The 26,291-nt window shown below is 39.0% G+C and overlaps 1 protein-coding gene across 1 annotated transcript in view; it reads right to left on the bottom strand.

Annotated features, from left to right (window-relative positions):
- Window positions 1–14,806: 14,806 nt before the first annotated feature.
- Window positions 14,807–26,291, bottom strand: part of FER (FER tyrosine kinase) — a 404,717-nt gene continuing 393,232 nt past the window's right edge. Inside the window, exons 17-18 of the mRNA XM_047090128.1 lie at window positions 16,499–16,621; window positions 14,807–15,090 (exon numbers count right to left, since the gene is read on the bottom strand). Of these exons, the coding sequence (XP_046946084.1) occupies window positions 14,945–15,090; window positions 16,499–16,621 (269 nt within the window). The 3' untranslated portion in view covers window positions 14,807–14,944. The remainder of the gene's footprint in view (window positions 15,091–16,498; window positions 16,622–26,291) is intronic.

Genomic DNA, 26,291 nt, shown 5'->3' with positions numbered 1-26,291 from the left:
ACAGACCGCAAGATCATGACCTGAGCCCAAGTCAGTCGCTCAACCGACTGAGCCACCCAGGCGCCTGAGCCCAAGTCAGTCACTCAACCAATTGAGCCACCCAGGCGCCCCCGGTTTGTATCCTTTTGAGGTTGGCTTTTTATACTCACCATAATTTTCTTTTTTTAATGTTTATTTATTGAGAGAGAGAGAGAGAGCGAGCGAGAGAGCGAGCATGTGTGTGCAAGTGCCGTGGGAGGGGCAGAGAAAGGGGGAGAGAGAGAATCCCAAGCAAGCTCCACGCTGATAGTGTGGAGCCTAACACGGGGCTCAAACTTAGAAACTGTGAGATCATGACCTGAGCCAAAATCAAGAGTCCGGTGCTTAACCTTTAACTGACTGAACCACCTAGGCACCCCTCACTCAGCATAATTTTCTTGAGGTTCATTCAAGTCATGTGTATCAAGAGTTTACTTTTTATTGCTGAGTAGTGCTTCATGGTAGGGATGCACCACAGTTTCCTTAACAGTTCACCAACTGAAGAACGTTTGAGTAGTTTCCTGTATTTGGCTATTCAGAAAAAGGCTGCTGTCAAGTAAACAGCACATGGTTAAAATTTTTTTGAATGCTTCTTTGATCTTGAGGGCTCAAAGAAAATTGTTTAAAACATAATAGTTTATCTTTCTAACATACTGCTATGCTATGCTTTCTCTCCCAAGCCTAGGAACTTCATCTGTGAATAGGTTTATAGTGGTTTGAACCATGTGAAAGGGTATTATTATTAAACTCCTCCAGCTTTAAGTAGTGAAAAAAAAAACTACTATGAACATTTGTGCACAAGTTTATGCATGAAATAACTCTTCATTCATTGGGTTAAATGCTGTGGGAAGATTTTAAACTCCTAATTTTTTTAGCTGTTCTACACCTATTACGAATATTTCTTGAGTTAGCTCTGGCAACTTTTATTCTTCCTAGGAGTTTTTCACTTTGGTTTAATAGTGTTTTCAAATTTATTAGCATAAAGTTCATAATATTTACCTTTATAGGCCCTTCTGTTTCAAAGGTTATTTATATTTACTTTTTCATTCCTAAGAAGTTGATTTTTCTTTTCTTGGTAAATCTCATCAGAGATGGTTTCAAAGATGCAACTCTTGGCTTTGTTGATCCTCTAGACTTTTTTCTGTGTAAGCAGTAGTATGTCAAACATCTCAGCTTAAGGAAATAAATTAAAAGCATTTTTTTTTTGTCTTCAGTTTTTGTTTTTGTTTTTAAAGTTGTCCAGTTAAAGGCTTCCACTGCTCCTGGCTGGAAATTCAGACAAGCCACGTAACTCAGGGTTTCTTACCCATGGCAGTATTGACATTTTGGGTTAGGAAGCTCTTTTCTTTTTTCCAAATTATTATTTAAATTCTTATTACTGTACAGTATAGTGTTGGTTTCAGGAGTAGAATTTAGTGATTCATCACTTACATGTAATACCCAGTGCACATCATAATAAGTGCCCTCATTAATACCCATCACCCATTTATTTCTACTCACCTCCCTCCATCAACCCTCAATTTGTTCTCTATTGTTAAGAGTCTTATGGTTTGCTTCCCCCCTTCTTTTTTTCCCTTTACATGTGTTCATCTTTTTTGTTTCTTAAATTCTAAATATGAGTGAAATCATATGGCATTAGTCTTTTTCTGACTTATTTTGCTTAGCATAATACACTCTAGCTCTATCCATGTTGTGGGAAATGGCAAGATTTGATTCTTTTTGATGGCTGAGTAATACACCATTTTATATATATATATATATATATATATATACACACACACACTCCTATATATATATATGTGTATACACACACACACACACACACACACACATGCATATACATACACATACACACACCACATCTTCTTTATCCATTCATTAGTTGATGAACATCTGGCTTCTTTCCATAGTTTGTCTATTGTTGATGGTGTTGGTATAAACATCGGGGTACATGTATTCTTCAAATCTGTATTTTTGTATCCTTTGGGTAAATACCTAGGAGTGCAATTGCTGGGCCATAGTTCTATTTTTAATGTTTTGAAGAGCCTGCATACTGTTCTCCAGAGTGCCTGGGGCAAGTGTTTCTTGACTGTGGGGGTGTCCTATGCACTGTAGGGTGCGTAGCAGCCACCCGGCTTCCACCTGCTAGATGCCAATGGCACCTACCAGTTGTAACAACGAAAAATGTCTGCAGACATTGTCAAATGTCTGCTAGGGGACAAAATTTTTTCTAGTTGAGAATAGGCATCATGACTTTTATGTTCAATCTTAGAAAACAAAGTTCTAAAAATCACATTTTTTCTAAACAATTAAGTTGAATGCTTAGCTTGCGAATCTTCAACCCTTTTTATTTTATAATATAAAGCACTCCCTTTTATTTCTTTTTATTTTTTCCATTGGGTGTCAGGAAATTCAGTGAAATTTATTGCCTAATTGCTATAATTAATGAATTTCAGATACTTGGCTTCCTTTCTCTGCTCTTTATAATTGAATTGTTTTTATTTGTATTTTTTTTCTTTTACCTTATATTTAATCTTGTAGATGATTTCTGGCCTTCCCAAAATAGTATTGAGGAATACACATTTAAAATACACCAATGATAATATTCACGGGTCATCTGTTTTGGGGTAAAAATATGTGAGGTAATATTGATATAGGACTCATTTCAAACAATGAGAAAGGGTACGTATGAGGGAGAAGAGGAGAAATAATGAAAGGAAACAAGAAACTGAAGGAGGGATAGTACTGTAAGTCTGCTGGTCTCCCATTTGTAAGTTTCTGTATGCATCAGGGCTACGAAGAGGAGAGGCTGGCTTTAGTTTGATGCACTGATAGCAACAACAACAGCAACAGCAACAACAACAACAACAACAACGTGATTAAACTGACCAGGGCAGATAGCTGCTGGTCTTCTTACTTGATTGAGATGAAAAGCAATAGTTCAACCATAACAGATAAGATGTTCCCATCTTTGGTATCCCGTGGAAGACTACCGAAGTGTGCAGTTTCTGGGGTTGGGGCTGGCTGTGCCAGGGGCTTCACTGCCCTAAGTCTGTAACACTGTGAGCCTGATGGAACAGTAGTGAGCAAACCTTCCCACTTCCTACTCATTCCCTTTCATAAGGCAAGGCATCGTAAGTGTTCCCTTAGAGTCATACTGTGCTACGATACCATGTCATGATCATTCCTTGACATTTGGCAGGGGGTGGGGGGCAAGAGGAGGCTTGCAAGCAGAAGGATGGTCATCAGGGGCTGCTTGGAAAATTAGCTTGGGATGAAAACCCAACAAGCTTAACTTATTTGTTGGCTTTTATCCAGGTCTAGAAGGAAACATTTGGGCTGTGTGCATGTGTGTTTTGCAGCAAAGAGACAGACCTTTCTGAAAATGCAATAAGACCAAACCCTACTGAAAGGTGAGATGTGGAGGCCAGAAGAGAATAGCTTCTAAGATAGTCAGTACCTCAGCTCCCTGTGACATTTATTTTTCTATTAATTCTTGGCATTTATATTACTGTGATAGATCAATTAGCCTCTCACAATGTTCTAGTCCATTGACCTTATCATTTAACTAGCCTATGGTGCTATGGTCACCATAGGGAAACTGCAAAAGAAACATTTATAATTTGGAATTACCTAGGTCCAGAGCTAAGGGAACATTAAAAGACTTGGTTTGGATAATCACTAGCACATTAGATGACTAAACCTTTAGAGAGTTTTCCTTTGTCTCATCACTCTTGAATTCTGACGGCTACACCATGATAAGCAAAGGAACAGAACCCATCCTAAATAGTGCTGGTGTTCAAGGACTCCAAAATGCCCCTGAGAAGACTTGGGAGATCACAGAATCTCAAAGTTGGAAGGGGTCTTACCTTAGAGATTGTTGTGTCAGTCAGGATCCTTGGCTACAGGCAACAGATCTGGACTATGGGTAACGTAGGTAGAAGGGAATTAGCTGGAAGGCCATAGGAAGCCTCCAAGGTCAATGACAGGCTGGAGAATAAGACTGGGGTATGCAGAGAAACCAAGGGTGCTCTGCCTGGCCAGGAAGCAGGGGTCACAGCAACACTCTCCTAGGAAGAATACCCTCCAGCTGTTCCTTCCTTTAGGACTCAGGCCTGGGAGAAAAGATCTAATTGGCCAAATGTGGATCCTTTGGCTTCTGTAGTGGGAGGCCACCATCAAGATCACACCAAATACTGAAAAGGAAATTCCTCTGTTGGAAATCAGAACCTTTTAGGAAGACAGAGTAGCTGATGGGAAGCAAAAAAAAAAAAAAAAAAAAAGTGGGGGGAGAGGGAAACGGGGGCAGTACGGGAAAGAAAAGAAAAAGTTGAATATTAGGTAATTATTTAGTCCAACCTCATTTTACAGATGAGGAAACTGTGGCTTAGAGAGTGAAATGGTTTGTTCAAGTTTACAAACTAGTGAGAGTGCAACCAGGGATGAGAATGTGGGTTTCCTAGCTCCCAGCCTGGTGCCTGTTTCAACACCAGACGCCTTTGGAAGAAGTGCCAACAGACTTACTCAGCTGTGATCACAAGAGTTTGGCCTAAGTGTACTGGTCAGGCCAGTTGTAACAGATTTGAAGAGCTTAAAAAGCACTTCATTTGGACTCAGCTTTTAATGGAAGGAGCAACCACTGATGCTTTTAATAGAAACTAGTTCTTACATGTATGCTTTTTTATAAGCAGCGTCATCACCATCTGCCTGAAGAAATCACTAGCTAGAGGAGGATAGAGAGTGAAATGTGGTACTTTAAATACCATGAGAACTGCAGGGGATTTTAGAGATGCTGTTCATCCCCCTGGGGAACGGCATTGCAGTCAGATAGCCAGCCTTCCTTGGTGATGGATGCAGCTGGTCTTAATTAATTGAAGTCAGTAAAAGCACAGGTTGTCTCAGATGCTGTGTCAGAAATCAAACCTACCAGAGATGGGGATGCGGTCCCAGACTGACAATTAAAAGCTGCCGTGAACAGGAATTCACTAAGGGCCCAGAAACACAAGGTTCTGGACAGAGCACCGCAGAGGCAGGGAGGTAGAGAAGATCTGTATAGATTGGATTTGCCCATCCTAAGGAGCTTGGGGGCTGTCCCACAAACGGTAAACACGTGATTTTGAAAGGGAGGTGGTCGACTCTTCTCATCCAAGATCAGGGATGAGGAGAGGACTTGGCTTAATGCAGGGAAACCTGTGCAAATTAACAGCATGCCATTTTAGAAAGGTGACTGATTTGCTGACGGAAGGGTAAATCGAAGTCCGGCGTCTTGGTGCGGTGACCCGCTCAGCCCCGTGCCCGAGCCCGGCAAAGACGCATGCCTGCGAGTGCTGTGCTATGGCAGCTTCCAGCTTCTCTTTCCAAACATCCCTCTCAGCCACCTTTCTCCCCTAAATCCTTTTGTTATGTCCAAACAAATCCCGTTATGAAACAACAGAAAACCTGGCAAACCGCCAGTCCACACAGAGAAATGGGACTTGAATTACATTTCAGTTTTGATTTCCAAATAGAGGGAGCAGTGATTGGACTATAAGCAACACACACCCATTATCATCAGAACTCATAAGCTTAATTACAGAGAAACTGAAAGCTAATAATTTTTTATGCACAGTTACATCCCTAGGAGGCCAGTTACCATAGAAATCTCTCCTTCCTTTTCTTCTACTTAGAGCGTATTTATATGGAAGAGGAAGTGAAATATAAACACGACGGAAAGATTAAACAAGACATGGCACAGTTTGCTACAAATATTTTACATTTATTAAAAGAATACAGTAAAAAAGAAAGGTTCTGAAGACCAATGAGTGGTACTTGGGCTACTGGAAAAGAAAAAGGCTATTCAAAAATGGTCTAAGTTTACAAAAATGATGAAATCATGTTTTAAAAAATCAGAAGACAATTGAAAAACATTCTACAATGTTAGCCAAAGTGGAAAGTGTATTTCTTCTGAATGTAAAAACTAACAAATAAATAAGTGTTAAATACAGATCTGAGTTAAAAATGGTAAAAGACAACTAACTGCTTTATATATTTAGCTGTCATTCATTCTCAGACTTGTTTACAAAGCCAGATAAACTCACCAAAGGCCTTGTCTGTATGTTTTACACTTGAACTTTTTTATAAGAAGCACCCTATTTCCAGTGTTTCTTGTATCCACTTCACAAATAAATTATTTTAAAACAGCAACAGAAAAGACTAAAGGTGCTTTAACCTGATAATATTGGCACTAAAAGGAAACTTGGGAAACCACAGGAGTACTTTGCTCAAAGTAATGCTTGCAGATGGAACATCTAAACCTTGGGGGGGGCTGAGGGCAGGCCCCACTCTGACCCCGTCATCTCAAAATCATCTGTCCAAAGGGGAGAGGAAGCAACCCAGAAAATCACATTCCTGAAACCACTCACTGTGGACCTGTGCCCAGAAAATGGCAGCGCCTTAGTCCAGTGGGCTACCCACAAATGGCCTGGGTACCATTTGTACATTTTATCTTTGCTTTCAATTTGTTTGGGTTCCTGAAGAAGTCAGGGCTGTTCTTGGGACTTTGACAACTTGATTTATTCTCCTGCATTTATCTGGCTTTTCCTAACCCTATGTGGTTGTATGGCTATGACTTGGGAGTGTTCCAACCTTCTAGGGTACTCACCAGACCACACCAAGAAAAACACACACAAAAGAAAGCCATAACATAAATTCAGCAGAATTCACACCCCTACCAGCCCCCATTATACTCATGGTGCTTAATTAGGCCATCTAAGGTATTTAAACATAAATATGAAGTCTATAGATGTCTGGCTAACAAAGCTATTTCAGTGAGAAATCTCAATACTCCCTGAAGGAAAATGGTAAGAGTCCATGAAAAGTGTGCTCCTGGCCATTGGCCCACAGTTGAGAGTCTGATTATGTCACAGGATGGTATTGGGTAACTGACATTTCATATGGTGAAGTGAAATGTTCATCAAGTGAAAAGGAGTTTCACATCTTTGGCCACTTTGGTCACAAATTTAAAGTAACCAAGATTTTTCCTTACTAGCTTCTCTTTATCTGTGATTTTGATTTGACACTCAAAATCTATACCCGAGGTTGGATTTAGAATGGTAGGATACTTGCTATGGGGAACCAATCTCTTTTTCTCTAAAGCCAAAATAGTAAGTTCCATTAAAACATGTATATTTTCTGTACATTGCACGTGTGAAAGGCTTAGCACCCGAAGAAGAATTATAGCAAATAAGTTCAGTTCTGTTGGAAATGGTCTTTTGCTTGAAGCTACAGCAGAGCAATTCAGACCGGCAGGGCATGGGCCTTCAAAGCATCCTGTAGTCTACGAGAAGTCTGCAGTACTTTGGGTTAGGAGAAAACATTCACAGTCATACTAAGCATCGTTCCGGGCACAATGCCCTTTGCATTTCCTTATGGCAGTCTGGCATTTCTTAAGAGCAGGAGGCAAATTTATTTCTGCAAGTCAAGTTATTTGTGAAAGGAAAATTCCTACATAATAGGGTGTTTTTCTTTTTATTTTTTTCCCCTTCTGTATTGAAAAAAGAACAAAAGCATGGATTGGTGAGCTGGCGAAGACTGCTAGGGTGGTCCTTTTGCCTGGGATCTCAGTAATTATAGATTCCAGATCCCCTCTTAGACCCTAAAGTTTTGAGTTCAGGGCACTTAGAAATTTGAGCCCCCGTTTAGGGGGTGGACAGGTTTCATCTTCATAAAGATTGTTCAGGCAACTCAAAAGACCCCAAATTTGTAACAGTTTGACAAGAGTTATAAGAAGACAACAGTGAGAGTTTGGACTCCTACACTTCATTTTTCGTACACAAAGTTTTGCTGCTCCAATGTGGGAATTGGGATTTGTTTTTGTGGCCTTCTTTACCCTTACCCTGTGCTGCTCAGAACATTGTCATTTCCCGTGGATATGTGTCATATGCTTTCAAAATAAGGTAGGATCTCCTATGACCAGATGGATTGCCTACATGGTTGTAGTTTTTGCAAGGGTGTTTTAAGTGAGCATATAGGGTGAAGTGGTATTTCTGTTGTCTGGTGACTAAAGTCTGGCTTCTTAGTATGTCATTTGAGAATCTGCTTTGGATAGCATCTACAGTATGCTTATTCTGATAATAAAGATGTTCTCAGCAAATGGGAGAAAGGTGTGATGTTTGGCTTTTTTTAGGAGAGGTGCTGCTTTGGGGCATGTATAGAGTAGAGCTGAGGTTTTAACACAGTGATGCTATTGGGACTGTGTGTCTAGGTAGGTCGCCTTATTCTCAACTTCATGTTTGCTACCCTCTTTTCTGAATCTATGGAGAAACTCTTTAACATTGCACAGTTGGTAACTTTAGACATTTACTGATGAGGAATGTGAAGAAAGTGACAAAAATTATTGGCATGAAAGAGAGGAATGGAAAAATTGAATATGTCTAGGGGTTTAAGATAAAGTGATCATTACTATTGTTTTAACATTTCTTTGGAGGCAGGTAGATCGCTTAAGGAGCTTACTTGGCCAAGTCAACAGGCTGCTTCCCTGGACACGCCTGCTCACAGTGGTCTTTGTGTCCTGGGAAAAATCTCCCAAGAGATTTTTTAATCTCCAAGATAGTATTACTCATCAAACACAACTGCCACCTAACTGTCCTGTCTCTGCCACAAGGACAACAACTAAGCTGTATTCTAAGCTGCATGTACCAAGGGGCCTCTCCCATAGTGGGTGTGCAGTTGGCCTTGGTAAATGGATGCCTGGGAGTTCCCTACAAGGCAGGGCCTCCTGAGCACCTGAGGAGAAACTCTTTGGTCTAGGGCAGTTATGACACTATCCAATAAAAGCTGATGATAAAGGCTTTTCTGTTGTGGTTAAGTAAGGATTAAGAAACTGAATGTGAGAAAAGGAAATACCAACTGAAATTTAAAAACAACAACAACAAACAAACAAACAAACAAAACAGAGAAAGTAGCACCCCACATGGTTCCCTGTGCCTGACATGGCAGATATTCAGGGAAAGCTTCCTAAATGAATAAAGCTGACAGAAAACATACTATAAGATTCTGCTACCACGGTCATTACTAACACTTCGAACACTGCTTTGTAGAACACTTGAATCTGCTGGTCTCACTCGTAATGTTTTGGAAGATAGTTTGGAAATTCCGAATTTGAATCTATTTAGAATAAAATAAATATTCATGTTTCAGGGTTCTTACAAGTTTGCTGGCGAGGAGAGAAGCTAAATCTTCACATTGTGGGCACAGACACCTACTACAAGATTTCTTTAATAAACTAAAAAGGCGCTTTCCCAGCAGTGTTCCTCCAGTGCTGCCTACCCCACGCATATGCGTGTTGCTTTGGGAGAGGACTGAGCTGCCATCCAGTCTGCAGCCTTATTGGAAACCCCGGGCTAGGGTAATTCCCATTCCTCAGTGGCTACCTCCTGAGATTAGCAGGAGCATAAAAGAAAATCACATCAATATCCAATTCAGTGTCCTTTAAGAAATGTTGTAGAGACTTGAGAGGAATGTAATGTTTAACAACATGCTGCAGGAAGCCCCTCACACCCCCCTTTGGAGGCCCTTTGGAGGCTTTCTCTTATTGATGTTGTATTTATTCTTTGGAAGGTTAGCCTTCAGTCTCGGTTTTGGGAGTCTCTTTCACTGCCTCTGTGTCACCTCAGCCGTACTGCACCACGACTGGCTTGAGGATGTCTCTAAGATTCTTTTCCCTCAAATGTTACTAGTACTAAGACAAGAAACATTGCCGTTTAATTGGCATTTTCCGACTTCCCTGCTGAATTCCTTGTTTTTCCAGAGTAGAGCTCCTCCCAGGAAGGTCCCTCAGGGCATAACTCCAGGAGCCAATTAGTGAACATTAGTCAAAAGGTGAAACTCTGCTGATCAAGTGTGCTCTCTTTTAGGAGACCACGCCCTGTTGCAACTAAGGATTTCTAACAAAGTATGAGATACTTTGAAATTCATACAAAGTATGAATACTCAGTGGCCTTAGTTTAAATACATAGTAAATACAACTAATGCAAATGTAAAGAGACTTTGAGTAGTGTCTTTGAAATGTGTGAACATCTATGACCAAATCCTAGTCAGCAAGACCATGAATGCAAGTGTCACCCAAGCAGCATCATCTCTGAGTTCCGCATGTAAAACTGCTCCAAATGCAAGGGAGAGGTGTTCGCTTTGCTCAAACTAAGGCCCTGTACACACTGGTAGGTGACCTCTTTTGCTTCTTTTGACTCCGATATCTTTTGAATTTTCTGTGGAGAAGCATCTAGCCTGGGGGCACTGGTCTCAGACTTTCTAGTGACACTGTCCAGGTCTCCATTCTGCTTGACTCAACTCCGCACTCTCTGTTAGCCGCTGCATCATTCTGCCTGAGAATAACTGGCTCTTTCCTCTCTTGCCTTTGCAGATGCTCACCTCAGCTCCTTATTCACGGACATACTAAAGCCTATGCTCATTACTTCTATGCAGTTTAAAGTGACCGGAATTTAGTTCAGCAGGATTCTTCTACCAGCCAAGACTCTCAGTTCTTATTAGTGAGCTAAGTGAGTCTTAATGTCTATACTCAACGATCCAGAATTTAATCTTTGAATCAATAGGAGGCCGTAGACTGGTTTTCAAGGGGTAATAAATATTTCCTTAAGTTGAATTATGACTGAGATATATAGTTTATATACCTTCGGTATTATAGCATTATTCTTGAAAGGAGAATTTTATAGGACTCAAGACTATCAGTACCTCCTTCAAGGAGATGATCTTGTACATGAGTATTTTCCTGTGCAGAAATGAATATGCAGTTCTGGATTCTCCCAAATAATATAGCATCAGATTTGATGTGAAACTAATTGAAACAGAGAAAAATAAATAAAATTAAAATATTTAATAAAAATTTTCTGGTATGCATAAGCAAATCAGAGTTAGTAATAAAAGAGGTAACTTTATTTTAATGGTAAACTTTCATGCTAACTTAATAGTATAATGGAAATGTAATATAAACTCATTTTTATATAAAATCTTTGTTTCCATTTAATTAACATATTAATACATAAAGAAGACGGGTCGTTTTCAATGTCTCCCCCTTGGTTGCTCTTTTTGTTTTGTGCTATTCTGTGTTTTGTGTGAGGGTTCTGACCTAAATACAGAAGTCAGTCTTTACATGACTCAGAACAGTGCTTATGGACAATCAGTTCTGTTGATAAGAAACATCTAAAATACCAGTGGTGTGATCCAGGGAGTATGTGTAAAAAAGAAGAGGGCTGAGGCAGGGAGCCTCTTTTCAGATGATATCAATCTCCTCTCAGACAACCCATGGCCACAAAATAGTGTCCACAGAGAATACTAACTAAGGCTGGCAGCAACACTCCCAGAACATCTGATGACTCGCATGAATTCATGTTCAAGTGGAGTGCCTGAGATAATTCTGAATGACAGCAGTGTTCTGTCATTGAGTTTTGCGTTGTAATTTGTATGTTTATCCCACTAACTAGGTGCTCAGTGTGGGGCATATATTATAATGAAAACCCTTTCTTCTTGACACAATCTCACATAGTTATTTTAGTGGTATTAGCCAAACTTTATATAAAACTATATGGCAAAACCAAAATAGGATTAGAACACAGACGGGAAAACTGTATTGTGGCTTAAAGGAAATTAAAACTATTTCAATAGCTTTTCTTCTAAACATAACCTACAAATGAAAAACAGTTGTGAAATGTGCACTGAACAACAGCTAGTACAGTTAGGTTCATGGTCTATATTGATCTGCTAGTTAAGATGTTTCAATAATATTGTATTTGTGATAAAATGGTGAATTATGGATGAAGAACTTTATTGCCTGTTTTAAATTTGGGAGGCAAAAAACAAATGATTGCTTGAGACCTTTCACTGGACACTCAGTGGCAGGATGGGCTGAAATGAGGCCTCTGGTTTTAAAAGTTTACACAAAACCTATTAATCCTTTATTATTATCTTCCGGGAAGAGAAAACATATTGGCTTTGAGAAATAACCTTAGATTGTATGGAATACAAAATTAATTTTAGGTTTCAAATATTGGTAATAAATGTTAATTTAACACTAGAAGATTTGTTTTCTTGAAAAATGATGAACTACCTAAATATTTGTCATAAAGTTTCCTTAGTGATTCAAGACAGAAAAATGCGGGCAAATCAGGATGCCTGGGGCTTTTATGTCCCCCCTCCCCCACTTCGTGCTCATAAATTGAAGGAATTATGACAGGAACTGTATAGGAATGATAGATGCAACTCCTGGAAAATCCATTAACAACACAGATTTGTGACCTGGCTTAATTACATTCCATCTAGTGGCAATTTTGGTTACTGTTTTCTTACTAAACAAGTTACAGGGTTTTGTGCATTTCTTAAGCCTTCTTTCCCTCCATCAACTTGCAAATTCAGAACAGTATTTATATGTGTGCTTTCTGGGTATGGATTAGCCTCCTAAAGTACATAATTCCAATAATTATCAGTGACAGAAGGGATGAATAAATTATGCTCCAAGCACAACAAAATTAACAGTAAAAAAAATGGTTTGCATAAGTTTTTCTTAATGCATGTGCCTATATTAAATTTAATATTCTGTACAACTGATCCTGAAAGACTCCCAATGTGTTATTAATCCTGAACTATACCACTGCCTGCTTTGGGACAAAGAATAAAATAGAATTTAAATGCTGCAGATGTCATGATGTTTTGAAAAGCTTCTTTAATTTAAGCACAGAGTTATGATGTGAATTGCAAATTCTAACAGCCTGGATGAGTGAAATATCAATGCCATGTTCATTCTTTACACCAGAAGGCAAAGATTAAGCTTCGGGTCTTGTTCACAAAATTAAAGCCAAAACCGTCATTCTCTCTCCTTGCTGAGAGCTTAGCACTGAGGCTGCTAAGTGCTGAGAGGCTGTTTTCTTCAAACAAAGAATATTATGAAGAGATTCATTTGGAAATACTGACAAAGGGTAAAAATGTCCCATCTTACTCTCTCTTTTGAAGGCAGGCAAGTGCCTGAAGACCACAGCACTTAATTAATGAGTCTGTGCTTTGATTTGCCACAGTATATGCCATCAAAAGAAGCTTCCATTTACTTATCATATTTGACAGAAGGGAAGACAATGCTGACTTTTAAAAAGTTGCTTTGTATATTGCAGTGTATTTTTGAGGGCAAGTTTATTACGCTTTTGTTTTAGTCTGGATGTAGTAACTATTAAATGTGTATGAAACTTGCAAGGAAATTGAAATGATAGACACAAGCCATTTTCTTCTCTTCAGTATTATCCTTTATACTCTTTAAAGTACGGGTTCTGTGCCATGATCTTCATAGGCAGTGAACAGCCAGAGAGGGCAGGAGGAATTTTCTCTCCTATAAGCTCTTCCAATGGATATAATCAAATGATCACTAAGGTGCTATTTATCTGGACACAGGCCTGGGCACTTATTAAAAGCTCCCAAGCCGCACTGACCCCTGAGAGTGACCATCTCTTACACACATATTTATCCTGAGCGGCAACTATTTACACAACATGGGGTAGCTTCCCTGGATGTAGCTAACATTCAGCCAGACAGAATCTTGCTTTTAATTCTGTGTCACATATTATGCACAGGAAGCATCTCCAGAACTGTGCTCGCATACCTGTCAGCTAAGATAAGGATTTCCAGGTAGCATTATAAGGGTAAATGAAGGGGGAAGGGGAACGGGAGGGCTGTCCCTCAACTTATTAACTGTTACTCCTGCTTATTGGTTGTGTGTGTGTGTGTGTGTGTGTGTGTGTGTGTGTGTGTGTATAGCACATGTTCATGTGTGTACACACACAAATATGTTTATGGACTAGAATCATGAAATTCTTTCAGCCCTGGAAACTGACACAAGCGAAGGGAGTGCAATTCCAGGATGCCTCCTCTGAGGTGAAGGTACATAACCAAAAGTAGGCTGTGATTACTGTGGACCTGTGCTTCGGAGTTTCTCGAAACAGTTTTTTGTTGCCATTAAGAAATCTCCAACTATGAACTTCTGAAAAACATTCCTTAGAACTCTTCTTGTGAATTTAGATCATAAAGTGTGTGTGTGTGTGTGTGTGTGTGTGTGTGTGTGTGTTTGTAAAGGCATAACTCTGATCAGAAGGCAGATTTTCTATTTTCCTCTTGTCTTAGATTGCTAGTCTAGCTGCTCCTTCCTCCAGACCTCCCTCCCATTCAAGCTTCCTTCATGCACGACTCTCAAAAACAGCCTATAAAAGCTGCTGCTTCAGGCCTAAGACTGTGTTCTCTGGGGACATCTTGTGCATCACTGTCCAAAGCCAGGACAAAGGAGCAGGGAAATGACTACCTTACTAATAATACAGGAGTGATGCTGCTCACACTGTACTTATTTCTGGCCAAGAAAGAAAAGAAAAAAAACCCTAAGAGGTCCAACTAATTCCCAATATAAAATGATGTTTACAAATAGAATCTTGCCTTGGCAGAGCAAAGAGCCACCTTTGGTTGGAATGTATCCTGCGAACATGGCATCACCAATGCTGCTTTTAGCACCGATTGAGTAGGGTCAGTGGCATAGGACAGTGGCCCATGAACTGTGCCTGAAGTAGAGAACCTTTGAGAAACATCAGTGGTCCTGGTGTGAAAAAGCTCTGACCTTCCCTCACACTGAGAGTCTGTGCTTATCTATTTACAATGGCCTGAAATGGCAGGATTGCTGTGGTGAGCACATAAAGCCCTTGGTAAGAGTGTCTGTCTCTTGAATACATTAGCCTTTGCCCTCCCCCCCACCCTTTTTTTGTAAGTGGCACATATTTAAAAAACAGTTAATAACAAAAACCACCTTAGAAAATTGTTGCAGGTAATGTGGTATAAACTCAACGTTAACAAGAAGAACAATGTCACTCTGCTGGAGGACCAGGTCCTGAAGCCTGTTGGCACTGGTCTGTCACTGTGTGATTTTCCTCTTGATGACAGCCAGCTCCTTCTGAAGGTCACTGAACTTGGGACGGTTTTCAGGTTTATAATCCCAACACTTCATCATAATTTTAAAAATGTCCTCTGGGCAATGCTGAGGGGCTGACATTCGGTATCCTGAAGACCCAAGAGGAACAGAACAGAGAATTTAGAATGGAGAGAAGATACAAATGTTCACACAGGGCATTATGCAGCTTGGAAACTTGAGTACTTTATATTGTAAGTGAAACAGAAACAAAAACCCATTTCAGGGCAAACTTTTTTTTTTTTCTACAAGGGATGCAGAATTCAGTATTACAGTGCCATCAAATTATCTTCTAGCTTGAATAGGTTATTTTTCATGCGTTCATTTGTCACAAAGTCTGAGGTAAGATAAATCACATACAAACATGTATTTTAGTTGCTCTAAGTATTTGCTTTTGCTTTTAGAATTTGCTTTTAGATGCTATGGGCAGAGTTTTAAAAAAAAACATCTACACAGTCCAGGTTTTTGAAGATGAAGAGAGAATGAGGATTTCATAAACACTAATTTAAAAGTGAAAGAAAAATGAAGAGGAGTTCTATTCCTGCGCAGCCCGAGAAGAATCTTTAATTCAAAGCTGTCTGGCAGTGTGCTCAGCAGCACGTATGTGCCTGTGTGTGTTAGCTCAGGGAGTTAGATGGCTGTGAGAGGAAAGAAGGGAGCTGGAAAGGCCTCCTGTGTCCAGCCTCCTGGAGAGGGGACTAATGCTAGGACATTACCAGTTTGTCAAAAGCATTCTCGCTGTTGAGACCTGTAGACTATGCAAGTCCATGCTAGCATGTCACCATCACCGGCTTATTCCTGTTTCTGATTTGAGAACCTGTATGATTTTTTCAGAAATGTTACGAAACTTTTAGGGCCACCTGGGTGGCCTAGTAGGTTAAGCGTTTGACTTTGGCTCAGATCATGATCTCACAGTTGGTGAGTTTGAGCTCCACACTGGGCTCTGTGCTGATAGCTCAGAACCTGGAGCCTGCTTCGGATTCTGTGTCTCCCTCTCTCTCTCTGCCGCTCCCCTGCTTGTGCGGTCTCTCTCAAAAATAAACAAACATTAAAAAAAAAATGTTACAAAACTTTCAAAAACTTCTCTCTAAAGTCTAACTACCCTTCAATTTACAATACTATTGATGGTGTTTATTTGGAACGGAAGAAAAAATAGGAGGTTGAGGAACACTATTTTCCTTGAAGACAGTGAATGGCACCCCCTCGCAGACGTCATGCCAGGCAGGGGGAATGGAAGACAAGCCTACAGGTGTATTGTAGACTGTTGGAATCTTTAAACGTTTTTTGTTGTTGGTTTTTGTTATACAAGAGCCACACCATCCATGGTGCACAAAAGCAGATTTAATCCCACCTCTGCTGTCTGTTTACACCAAGTAGTATATACCTTCCCCCCCCTCCCCCCCCCCCCCCCCCCCCGCTAGGAAAGCCACACACAGCATTATCAGCACTGCCCTGGGGGCTGGATGTGAATGCTGGCTACTACCCAGGTCATTGGTTTACCTCTTTCCACTTGTTCCCGTGCTTGCTGATTTGTCATTCCAGGGTATGGGCAGACCCCTAGGCTGAAGGTCTCCCAGAGGAGGATGCCAAAGCTCCACACGTCACTCTCAGAACTGTATCTCCCTGGGGGGTGCACAAAACCATAACCAGGTAAGTGTGTAAGCAGGTGAACATTTCCAGTGATGCATGTCTTTGTCAGTCACATGTTCGCATATTTAAACTTACCAAAGGAATGCAGTAACTAATGATCTTATTTCTTCACTAGTTTTACTTTCCAGGACTAGTAGTAACATTACCAGCTAAATGAATAGCCTTCAGGCGGCTAGTTTAACAAAACCAGCTTTCAAATCACTTAACCCCAACCAAGAACAAATATTTAGCCAGTACGGAGGTTACCTGTCCCTGTGGTATCTAAATGAGAAGGATGGTTTATATATACATACATATATGCGCCTAGGAGATTAAGTCAGATTTCTGCAATTTTATCTTGTGCCTGCATTATTTTCTTTCCCTTAAAATTATAAACAGACTTAGGGGCGCCTGGCTGGCTCAGTCGGTTAGGCGTCCGACTTCAGCTCAGGTCACGATCTCGCGGTCCCTGAGTTCGAGCCCCGCGTCGGGCTCTGGGCTGATGGCTCAGAGCCTGGAGCCTGTTTCTGATTCTGTGTCTCCCTCTCTCTCTGCCCCTCCCCCGTTCATGCTCTGTCTCTCTCTGTCCCAAAAATAAATAAATGTTAAAAAAAAAAATTATAAACAGACTTAAAGCAATAATGAAAGTTTTTTAACTTCAATTTTTTACTTGTCACTATTTACAGATATTCCTACATCCTTAAAAGTCTCATTTTCTCCACTGTTTCATTTATGGAAAATACATTTTTTTCCTGTGTATTTTGAATAGGGTAGAATTAACATAGCTGGCTGATAAAAACAACTTCTTTAAATTACATGGTGCCTTGTTTTGTCAAAATATCTTGGTGCACCTGTTTTACTGAGCTACGTGAGCTAAGCTCTTCGGGTTTTTGTTTTTGTTTTTTTCTTTTTTTTCTTTTTTGGTAGTCTTCTAGAGAAGCATGGAGATAAAAGCACATGATACATTCTGGAGATAGATGTGAAATCAAGGAGGGAAACGGGAAAATCCTTTCCATTCCCCAAGAGGCTAAGAATTTAAAGATTTTCACAACATATTTGTATTTTTAATTTTGTATTTTAATTTTACATAGAGTGCATGTACTTCCACAGTGAAACCCCATTTGCAGTGGTGTAGAAGGATCCTTCAATGATTTAATCTCTATCCCCTTTGGGAGCTACTTGCCTCAACTCTGCCTCTCCAGGTTTATAAACTCCCCTCTGCTAAAAATGTCTGGTTACTTTAAGGCCTTTTCTCTTTCTTGAATGAAGTGAAACGAGAATGAGAGTATGCCTGTACTTTGATAACTGCTGTTACGTCAGAGTTTAGTGTGTACTTGCTGATGATCCCCTCCAGCTGTGTGAATTAGCTTCCTTCTTACTAGAGCATAATTACTATGCTGTTTGGTAGAAAGATTAGTTTTCTTGTCTGCATATCAACTCTTTTCATGTTTGCCATCCAGTAATTTAATACTTTTCATGAAAGTCATTCAGTGACTACAAGTTAAAATTAATTCTTGAAGAAAGTAAAAGGTATACAGAGCCAAATTCTTTCTTTTTGTAAGACAGTATCTGGGCAGAAATCAAGAAAGGCATGTTGTACGTAAAACAAGATCAGGCTCCAGAAGTGAAAGTTAATAACCTAATTCTGTAACCTTGACCTTGAACCTGGTTTTGCTGGATAATTTAAATTTATTTTAAAATACATTTTTAATTTATCTGCTTATTTTAATGAGGCATAACTGATACACATTATATTACTTTCAGGTGTCCAACATATTCAATATTTGTATATATTTGTATATATACAATATTTGTATATATTGAAAAATGATCAATACAGTAAATCTAATTGACATCCATTCCCATACTTGGTCACAAAATTGTTTTTTCTTGTGAGGAAAACATTAAAGATTTACTGCCTTAGCAACTGTCAAATGTGCAATACAGTATTATTAACTATAGTCACCATGTTGTGCTTTATATACCAATGATTTATTTATCTCACAACTAGAAATTTGGACCCTTTGACCCTCTTCACCCATTTTACCCATTCCCTACTTCTGGCAACCACCAATCTGTTCTCTGTTTCTATGACCTTGGTTGTCTTTAAAAATTTCACATGAAAGTGAGATCATACGGTATTTGTCTTTCTCTGACTTGTTTCACTGAGCCTAAGGAGCTCAAGGTCCATCCATGTTGTTGCAAATGGCAAGATGTTATTTTTTATGGCTGAATAATATCCCATTGTCTATGTATACCACAGTTTTCTTTCCGTATTTATCTGTCAATGGACACTTTGTTTACATATTGTAGCTATTGTAAATAATGCTGCAGTGAACATGGGGGTGTACATATCTTTTTGAGTTAGTGTTTTCTTTTTCTTCAAATGAATACCAGAAGTGGAAATGCTATGATATGGTAGTCCTGTTTTTAATTTTTTTCAGGAATCATCATATAGTTTTTCATAGTGGCTACTCTATATTTCCACCAACAGTGTACAAAGGTTGCCTTTCTTCACATCCTAGCAAACGTGTTATTTGTTGTCTTTTTGATTATAGTCATTGTAACAGGTGTGAGGTGATCTCATTGTGTTTTTTTATACAATGGTATTACAATGCTATTGACTACATTCCCTATGCTGTACCTTTCATCTCTGTGACTTACTCATTCCATAACTGGGACCCTGTACCTCCTACTGCTTTTCATCCATTTTGCCCATCCCCCAAACATCTCCCTCTCTGGAAACTGTTTGTTCTCTGTGTTTATGGGTGTTTTCCTGCTTTTCTTTCTTTCTTTCTTTCTTTCTTTCTTTCTTTCTTTCTTTCTATTAAACAAATAAGTAAAATCATATGGTATTTGTCTTTCTCTGACTTATTTTACATACCATAAAATACTCTAGATCCATCTATGTTGTCACAAGTGGCAAGCACACACACACACACACACACACACACACACGCACACACACATATACATCCATCTCTTCCACATCTTCTTTATCCATTCATCTATCAAATGCTTCTTTTAACATTTAAAAAAATATTTATTTATTTTTGAGAGCAAGAGAGACAGAGTGTGACAGGGGACAAGCAGAAAGACACAGAGAGAGGGAGACACAGAATCTGAAGCAGGCTCCAGGCTCCAAGCTGTCAGCACAGAGCTGACGTGGGGCTCGAACCCATGGACTGTGAGATCATGACCTGATTTTAAGTCGGATGCTCAACCAATGAGCCACCCAGGCGCCCTCACTTAGGGTGCTGTATACATTGGCCATTGTAAATAATGCTGCAATAAACACATATATTTTCTAATGCATATATCTTTTCTAATGAGCATTTTGCTTTTTCTTGTGATAAACAGTAGTGGGATTAATGGATCATATATTTTTTTAAATTATTTGAGGAACATTTAAACTGTCTACCACAGTGGCTGTACTAATTTATATTCATTCCTACCAACAGTGCAAAGGGTTCCTTTTTCTCTACCTTCTTGCCAATACTTGTTATTTCTTTCTGATTCTAGCCATTCTTACAGGTATAAGGTGATATATCATTGTGGTTTTGATTTGCATTTCCTTTATTAGTGATATTGAACATCTTTTCATGTGTCTGTTGGCCATTTGTAGGTCTTCTTTGGAGAAAATGTTCAGGTCCTCTGCCTATCATTTAATCAGATTGTGTGTGTGTGTGTGTGTGTGTGTGTGTGTATTGAGTTGTATAAGTTCTATATGTACTTTGGATATTAATCCCTTATCAGATATCTCATTTGCTAATATCTTCTCCCATTCAGTGGGCTGCTTTTTTATTTTGTTGATGGTTTGCTTTGCTGTAAGGAAGCTTTTTATTTTGGTGTAGTTCCAATAGGTCCCTTTTGCTTTTGTTTCCTTTGCCTGAAGAGATAGATATATATATATATATATATATATATATATATATATATATATATATATATATGTTGCTAAGGCTGATATAAAAAATATTACAGCCTATGTTTTCTTCTAAGCGTTTTATGGTTTCATATCTCACATTTAGGTCTTTATTTTGAGTTTATTTTTCTGTATGGTGTAAAAAAGTGGTCTAGTTCATTCTTTTGGCTGCAGCTAGCTAGTTTTCCTGGCACCACTGATTAAGAAGATGGTCTTTTCCTCATTGTCTCCTTTGTTATAGATTAATTGACCCCATAAACATGGGTTTATTTCTGGATTCTTTTCTGTTCCATTGATCTATGTGTCTATTTTTATGCCAGTACTATAATATTTTGATTACTACAGCTTTGTAGTACATCTTGGAATCTGGGTTTGAGATACTTCTAGCTTTGTGCTTCTTTCTCAATATTGCTTTGGCTGTTCATGGTCTTTTGAGGTTCCAAACAAATTTTAGGATTATTGGTTCTACTTCTGTGAAAAATACTATTGTTATTTTGATAGGGATTGCACTGAATCTTTATATTGCTTTGGGTAGTATGGACATTTAACAATATTGTTTCTTCTAATCCATGAGCATGGTATGTCTTTCCATTTACTTTTTTTATCTTCAATTTCTTCCATCAATGTTTTATAGTTTCAGAATACAGATCTTTCACTTCCTTGATTAACTTTCGTTCTAGGTATTTTATTATTTTAATGCAATTTTAAGTAGAATTGTTTTCTTAATTTCTCTTTATGTTACTTTGTTGTTAGTGTATAAAAATGCAACAGATTTCTGTATGTCAATTTGTATCCTGCAACTTTATTAAATTTATTTATTCTAATAGTTTTTTGGTGGAGTCTTTTGGGTTTTCTATGTATAGTATCATGTCATATGTAAATAGTGACAGTGACAGTTTTACTTCTTTGTTACCAACTTGGATGCCCTTTTTTTTTTCTTGTCTGATGACTATGGCTAGGATTGCCAGTACTGTGTTGAATAAAAGTGGTGACAATGGACATCCTTGTCTTGTTATGTATTTTAGAGGAAAAGCTCTCAGTTTTTTATCATTGAGTATGATGTTAGCTGTGTTTTCATATATGGCCTTTATTGTGTTATGGTCCTTCTACACCCACATTGTTAAAAGGTTTTTTTTTGTTTGTTTTGTTTTTTAATCATCATCATGAATGGAGCTGAATTTGGTAAAAGGCATTCTTTGCATCTACTGAGATGATCATGAGTCTTATCATTTGTTACTGTGGTATATCACATTGATTGATTTGTGAGTATTGAACCATCCCTGCACCCCTCGAGTAAATCCCACTTGACTGTAGTGAATGATCCTTTTAATGTAATGCTGACTATGGTTTGCTAATGTTTTGTTGAGAGTTTCTGAATCTTTATCAGGCCAGTAGTTTTCTATTTTTGTAGTGTCTTGGTCTGGTTTTGGTATGAAGGTAATGCTGGCCTTATAGAATTTCTTTTCGGTTTCTTGGAGTAGTTTGAGAAATACAGGTATTGATTTTTACTTAAATGTTTGGTAGAATTCACCTGTGAATCCATCTAGTTCTGGACTTTTGTTTGTTGGGAGTTTTTTGATTACCAATTCAATTTGGAACTAGCAATTGGTCTGTTCAGATTTTCTATTTGTTCCTGATTCAGTTTTGAAGATGATCTGCTTTTAGGAATTTATCCATTTCTTCTAGGTTGTCCAATTTGTTGGCGTATAATTTTTTGTAGTAATCTCTTATAATCCTTTGTATTTCTGTCATCTTGGTTGTTCCTTCTCTTTCATTTCTGATTTTATTTATTTGGGGACTTTTTTTTCTTGATGAGTCTGGCTAAAGATTTGGCAATTTTGTTGATCTTTTCATAGAAGCAGATCTTGGTTTCATTGATTTTTTGTTTCTATTGTTTTTTAAAGTCTCTATTTCATTTATTTCTACTCTGATCTTTATTGTTTCCTTCCTTCTACTAACTCTGGGCTTTGCATATTCTTCTTTTTCGAGTTACTTTAGGTGTAAAGGCAGATTGTTTGAGATTTGTTTTTTGTTTCTTAAGGAAGACCTATGTCACTATAAATTTCTCACTTATAACTGATTTCACTGTGTCTCAAAGATTTTGAAGCATTGTTTTCATTTTCATTGTCTACATGTATTTTTTTAAATGTTTATTTTTTGAAAGAGAGAGAATGAGAACAGGGGAGGGGCAGAGAGAGACAGACACACACAGAGGATCCGAAGCAGGCTCTGCACTGAGAGCGGAGAGCCCAATGTGGGGCTCAAACTCACAAACCATAAGGTCATGACCTTAACTGAGCCACCCAGGCATCCCCTTATTGTCTCCATGTGTTTTTTTTACTTCCTCGTTGATTTTTTCATTGAATCATTGCTTGTTTAGTAGCATGTTGTTCAGGCTCCATGTGTTTGTGCTTTTCCAGATTTTTTCCTGTAATTGATTTCTAGTTTCATACTGTTGTGATCACAAAAGATACATGATATGGTATCAGTCTTCTTAAATTTATTGAGGCTTGTTTTGTGGCCTAATGTGATCTCTTCTGGAGAATGTTCCAGGTGTACTTGAAAAGAATGTGTATTCTATTCTTTTTGGATGGAATGTTTTGTATACATCTGTTAAGTACTTTGGCCTACTGTGTTATTCAAATACATTGTTTCCTTATTGATTTTACACCTAGATGATCTATCCATTGATGTAAATAGGGTGTCAAAGTCTCCTACTGTTATTGTATTACTGTCAATTTCTCCCTTTATGTCTGTAATATTTGCTTTATGTATTTAGGTGCCTCAATGTTGGGTGTGCAGATATTTACAACTGTTATATCCTTTTGTTGGCTTGATCCCCTTATTATTATATATTGTCCTTCTTTGTCTCTTGTTATAGTCTTTGTTTTAAAGTCTATTTTAAAAAAAATTTTTTTTTTCAACGTTTATTTATTTTTGGGACAGAGAGAGACAGAGCATGAACGGGGGAGGGGCAGAGAGAGGGAGACACAGAATCGGAAACAGGCTCCAGGCTCTGAGCCATCAGCCCAGAGCCTGACGCGGGGCTCGAACTCACGGACCGCGAGATCGTGACCTGGCTGAAGTCGGACGCTTAACCGACTGCGCCACCCAGGCGCCCCTAAAGTCTATTTTGTCTTACATAAGTATTGTCCTTTCCTATCACAATTTTCTTCTAATTATGGCCTTTTCTCTTCCACTTAAAGAAGTCCCTTTAACATTTTTTTGTAAGACCAGTTTAGTGATGATGAACTCCTCTAAATTTTGTCTGAAAAACTCTGTTTATCCTTGAATTCTGAATGATAACTTTGCCATGTAGAGTATTCTTGATGGTAGGTTTTTCCTTTCAGCACTTTAAATATTATCATGCGATTCTCTTCAGGCCTGCAAAATTTCTGTTGAAAAATAAGCCAATAGCTTTATATATTACATGTTGTTTTTCTTTTACTGCTTTAAAAATTCTTTATATTTAATCTTTGAAATTTTAATTATATGTGTCATGGTATGGATCTCCTTGGGTTTATCTTGTTTGGAGGTCTCTTGCTTCCTGAACCTGGGTGTCTGTTTCCTTCCCCAAGTTAGGTTAGTTTTCAGCTGTTATTCCTTGAAATAGATTTTCTGCCCCTTTCTCTTCTCCTTCTGGAACCCCTATAATGTGAGTGTTTGTTCACTTGATGTTAAAATCAGGGTTACAATCCCTTAACCTATCCTCATTTTAAAAATTATTTTTACTTTTTGCTTTTCAGCTTGGGTGCTTTCCATATTGATGATCTGTTCTTCTTCATCTTCTAAACTACTGTTGATTACCTTTAGTGTATTTTTCTTTTTTAATTTTTTTTTGACGTTTATTTATTTTTGGGACAGAGAGAGACAGAGCATGAACGGGGGAGGGTCAGAGAGAGAGAGGGAGACACAGAATCGGAAGCAGGCTCCAGGCTCTGAGCCATCAGCCCAGAGCTCGACGCAGGGCTCGAACTCACGAACCGCGAGATCGTGACCTGAGCTGAAGTTGGACGCTTAACTGACTGAGCCACCCAGGCGCCCCTTTTAGTGTATTTTTCATTTTGATTATTGTATTCTTTGACTCTGATTGGTTCTGTTTTACATTTTCTATCTCTTACTGAAGTTCTCACAAAGCTCATTCACTCTTCTCTAGTCTGGTGAGCACCATTTGAACTCTTTCTCAAGTAGATTGGTTGTCTCCATTTCATTTAGTTCTTATTCTTTTCCTTTTTCTAAATGTTGATTATTATTTTTTTTTTTAAGAGAAAGTGCAAGTAGGGGAGGGGACGAGAGGAGGGGAATAGAAGATCTGAAGTGGGCTCTGAGCTGACAGCAGAGAGCCCAATGTGGGGCTCAAACTCATGAACTATGAGATCACGACTTGAGCCAAAGTCAGACGCTCAAATAACTGAGCCACCCAGGTTCCCCATTTAGTTCTTTTTCTGAGGGTTTGTTTTGTTCTTTCATTTGGGTTATCTTCCTCTGTCTCCTCATTTTGCTTATCTTCCTGTGTTTATTTATATGAATGAGGCAAAATAGCTATGTCTCCTAAATTTGAGAAAATGGTCTTGTGTACAGTCATTCCCTGTGTAGACTGTGTGTGCCTGGTGACTCTGACTGGCTGGAGCGTTGGCTGATGTGAGCTGGGGGTCCCCAGACTCTCTGCACAGAGGGTGCTCTGGACAGCTGAAGTGGAAATGGGCTAGGGTAGTCCTGGGCTCTGCACACAGAGATCACCCTGGCAGAAGAGCTGAGGCTAGAATGGGTACAAGGCTGGGGTGCTCAGTGCAGGCAGAGGGTACCCTGGTAGGGTGGCTAAAACTGAGGGAGGCATGGGCCTGGATGTCTTGGGTTGCTCTATGCAGGGGGCATTGTGGTGGGGTGGCTAAAGCCAGGGCAAGGTGTGGTCTGGGGGTCCCAGGGCACTCTGTACCAGAAGTGCCCTAGTAAGTCATCTGGAGCCAAAGTGGTGTGGGCCTGGTATGCTTCAGGATGCATTGCACCTGGGTCACCTTGGTGAAGACAGCTAGAGATAGAATGAGCACTAATCAGGGGTTCCCTGATGCTGTACTGGGGTTACCTTGTTAGGAGGGTTTGGGCTGGTATAGGCTAGGGGTTCAGGGTTCAGTGAGGTAGGCTGCCTATCAAGGAGCAGGGGAATGCAAACTATGGCACTTGCCAGCCCCTCTGATCTGGACAGAGCTCCAGCAGCTCCTGTGCCCTTTGGTAGAGTAATAGAGCTGGATCTTTTATATTGTAGTTGCTCTTTTAAACCACAGCCTTTATTTTTCATTATCCTAGGGTATCTGGGGCATGTATGTCATTGCAGTTTTGAGTTGTATTTTCCTGATGATGAGTGATGTTGAGCATCTTTTCACATACTCATTGGCTATACTATATGTCTTCTTTGGAAAACTGTCTATTCAGATCTATTTCTTAATTGAATTATTTTTTTGATACTGATTTTTATGAATTCTTTTATATATTTTGGATATCATTAACCTCTCACCAGATAAATGATGTGCAAATATTTTCTCCATTTAGTAGGTTGCCTTTTCCTTTTGTTGATGCTTTCCTTTGCTGTGAAGAAACTGTTAGTCTGATGTAGTCCCATTACTTTATTTTGCTTTTTCTGTATTTGCATTTGGTGTGAAATATAAAAACTTAGTTCCAAGACCAAGTCAAGGAAATTACTGCCTATATGTCCTTCTAGGAATTCTGTGGTTTTGCATCTTA

Source organism: Lynx rufus, unplaced genomic scaffold, assembly GCF_022079265.1.
Source record: "Lynx rufus isolate CCGP_SWC_20201006 ecotype Redwood Valley unplaced genomic scaffold, mLynRuf1.p SCAF_1, whole genome shotgun sequence".
NCBI classification, from domain to species: domain Eukaryota; kingdom Metazoa; phylum Chordata; class Mammalia; order Carnivora; family Felidae; genus Lynx; species Lynx rufus.
The sequence above is the reverse complement of the archived record's forward strand: the minus strand, read 5'-3'. Positions and strand labels throughout refer to the sequence as shown.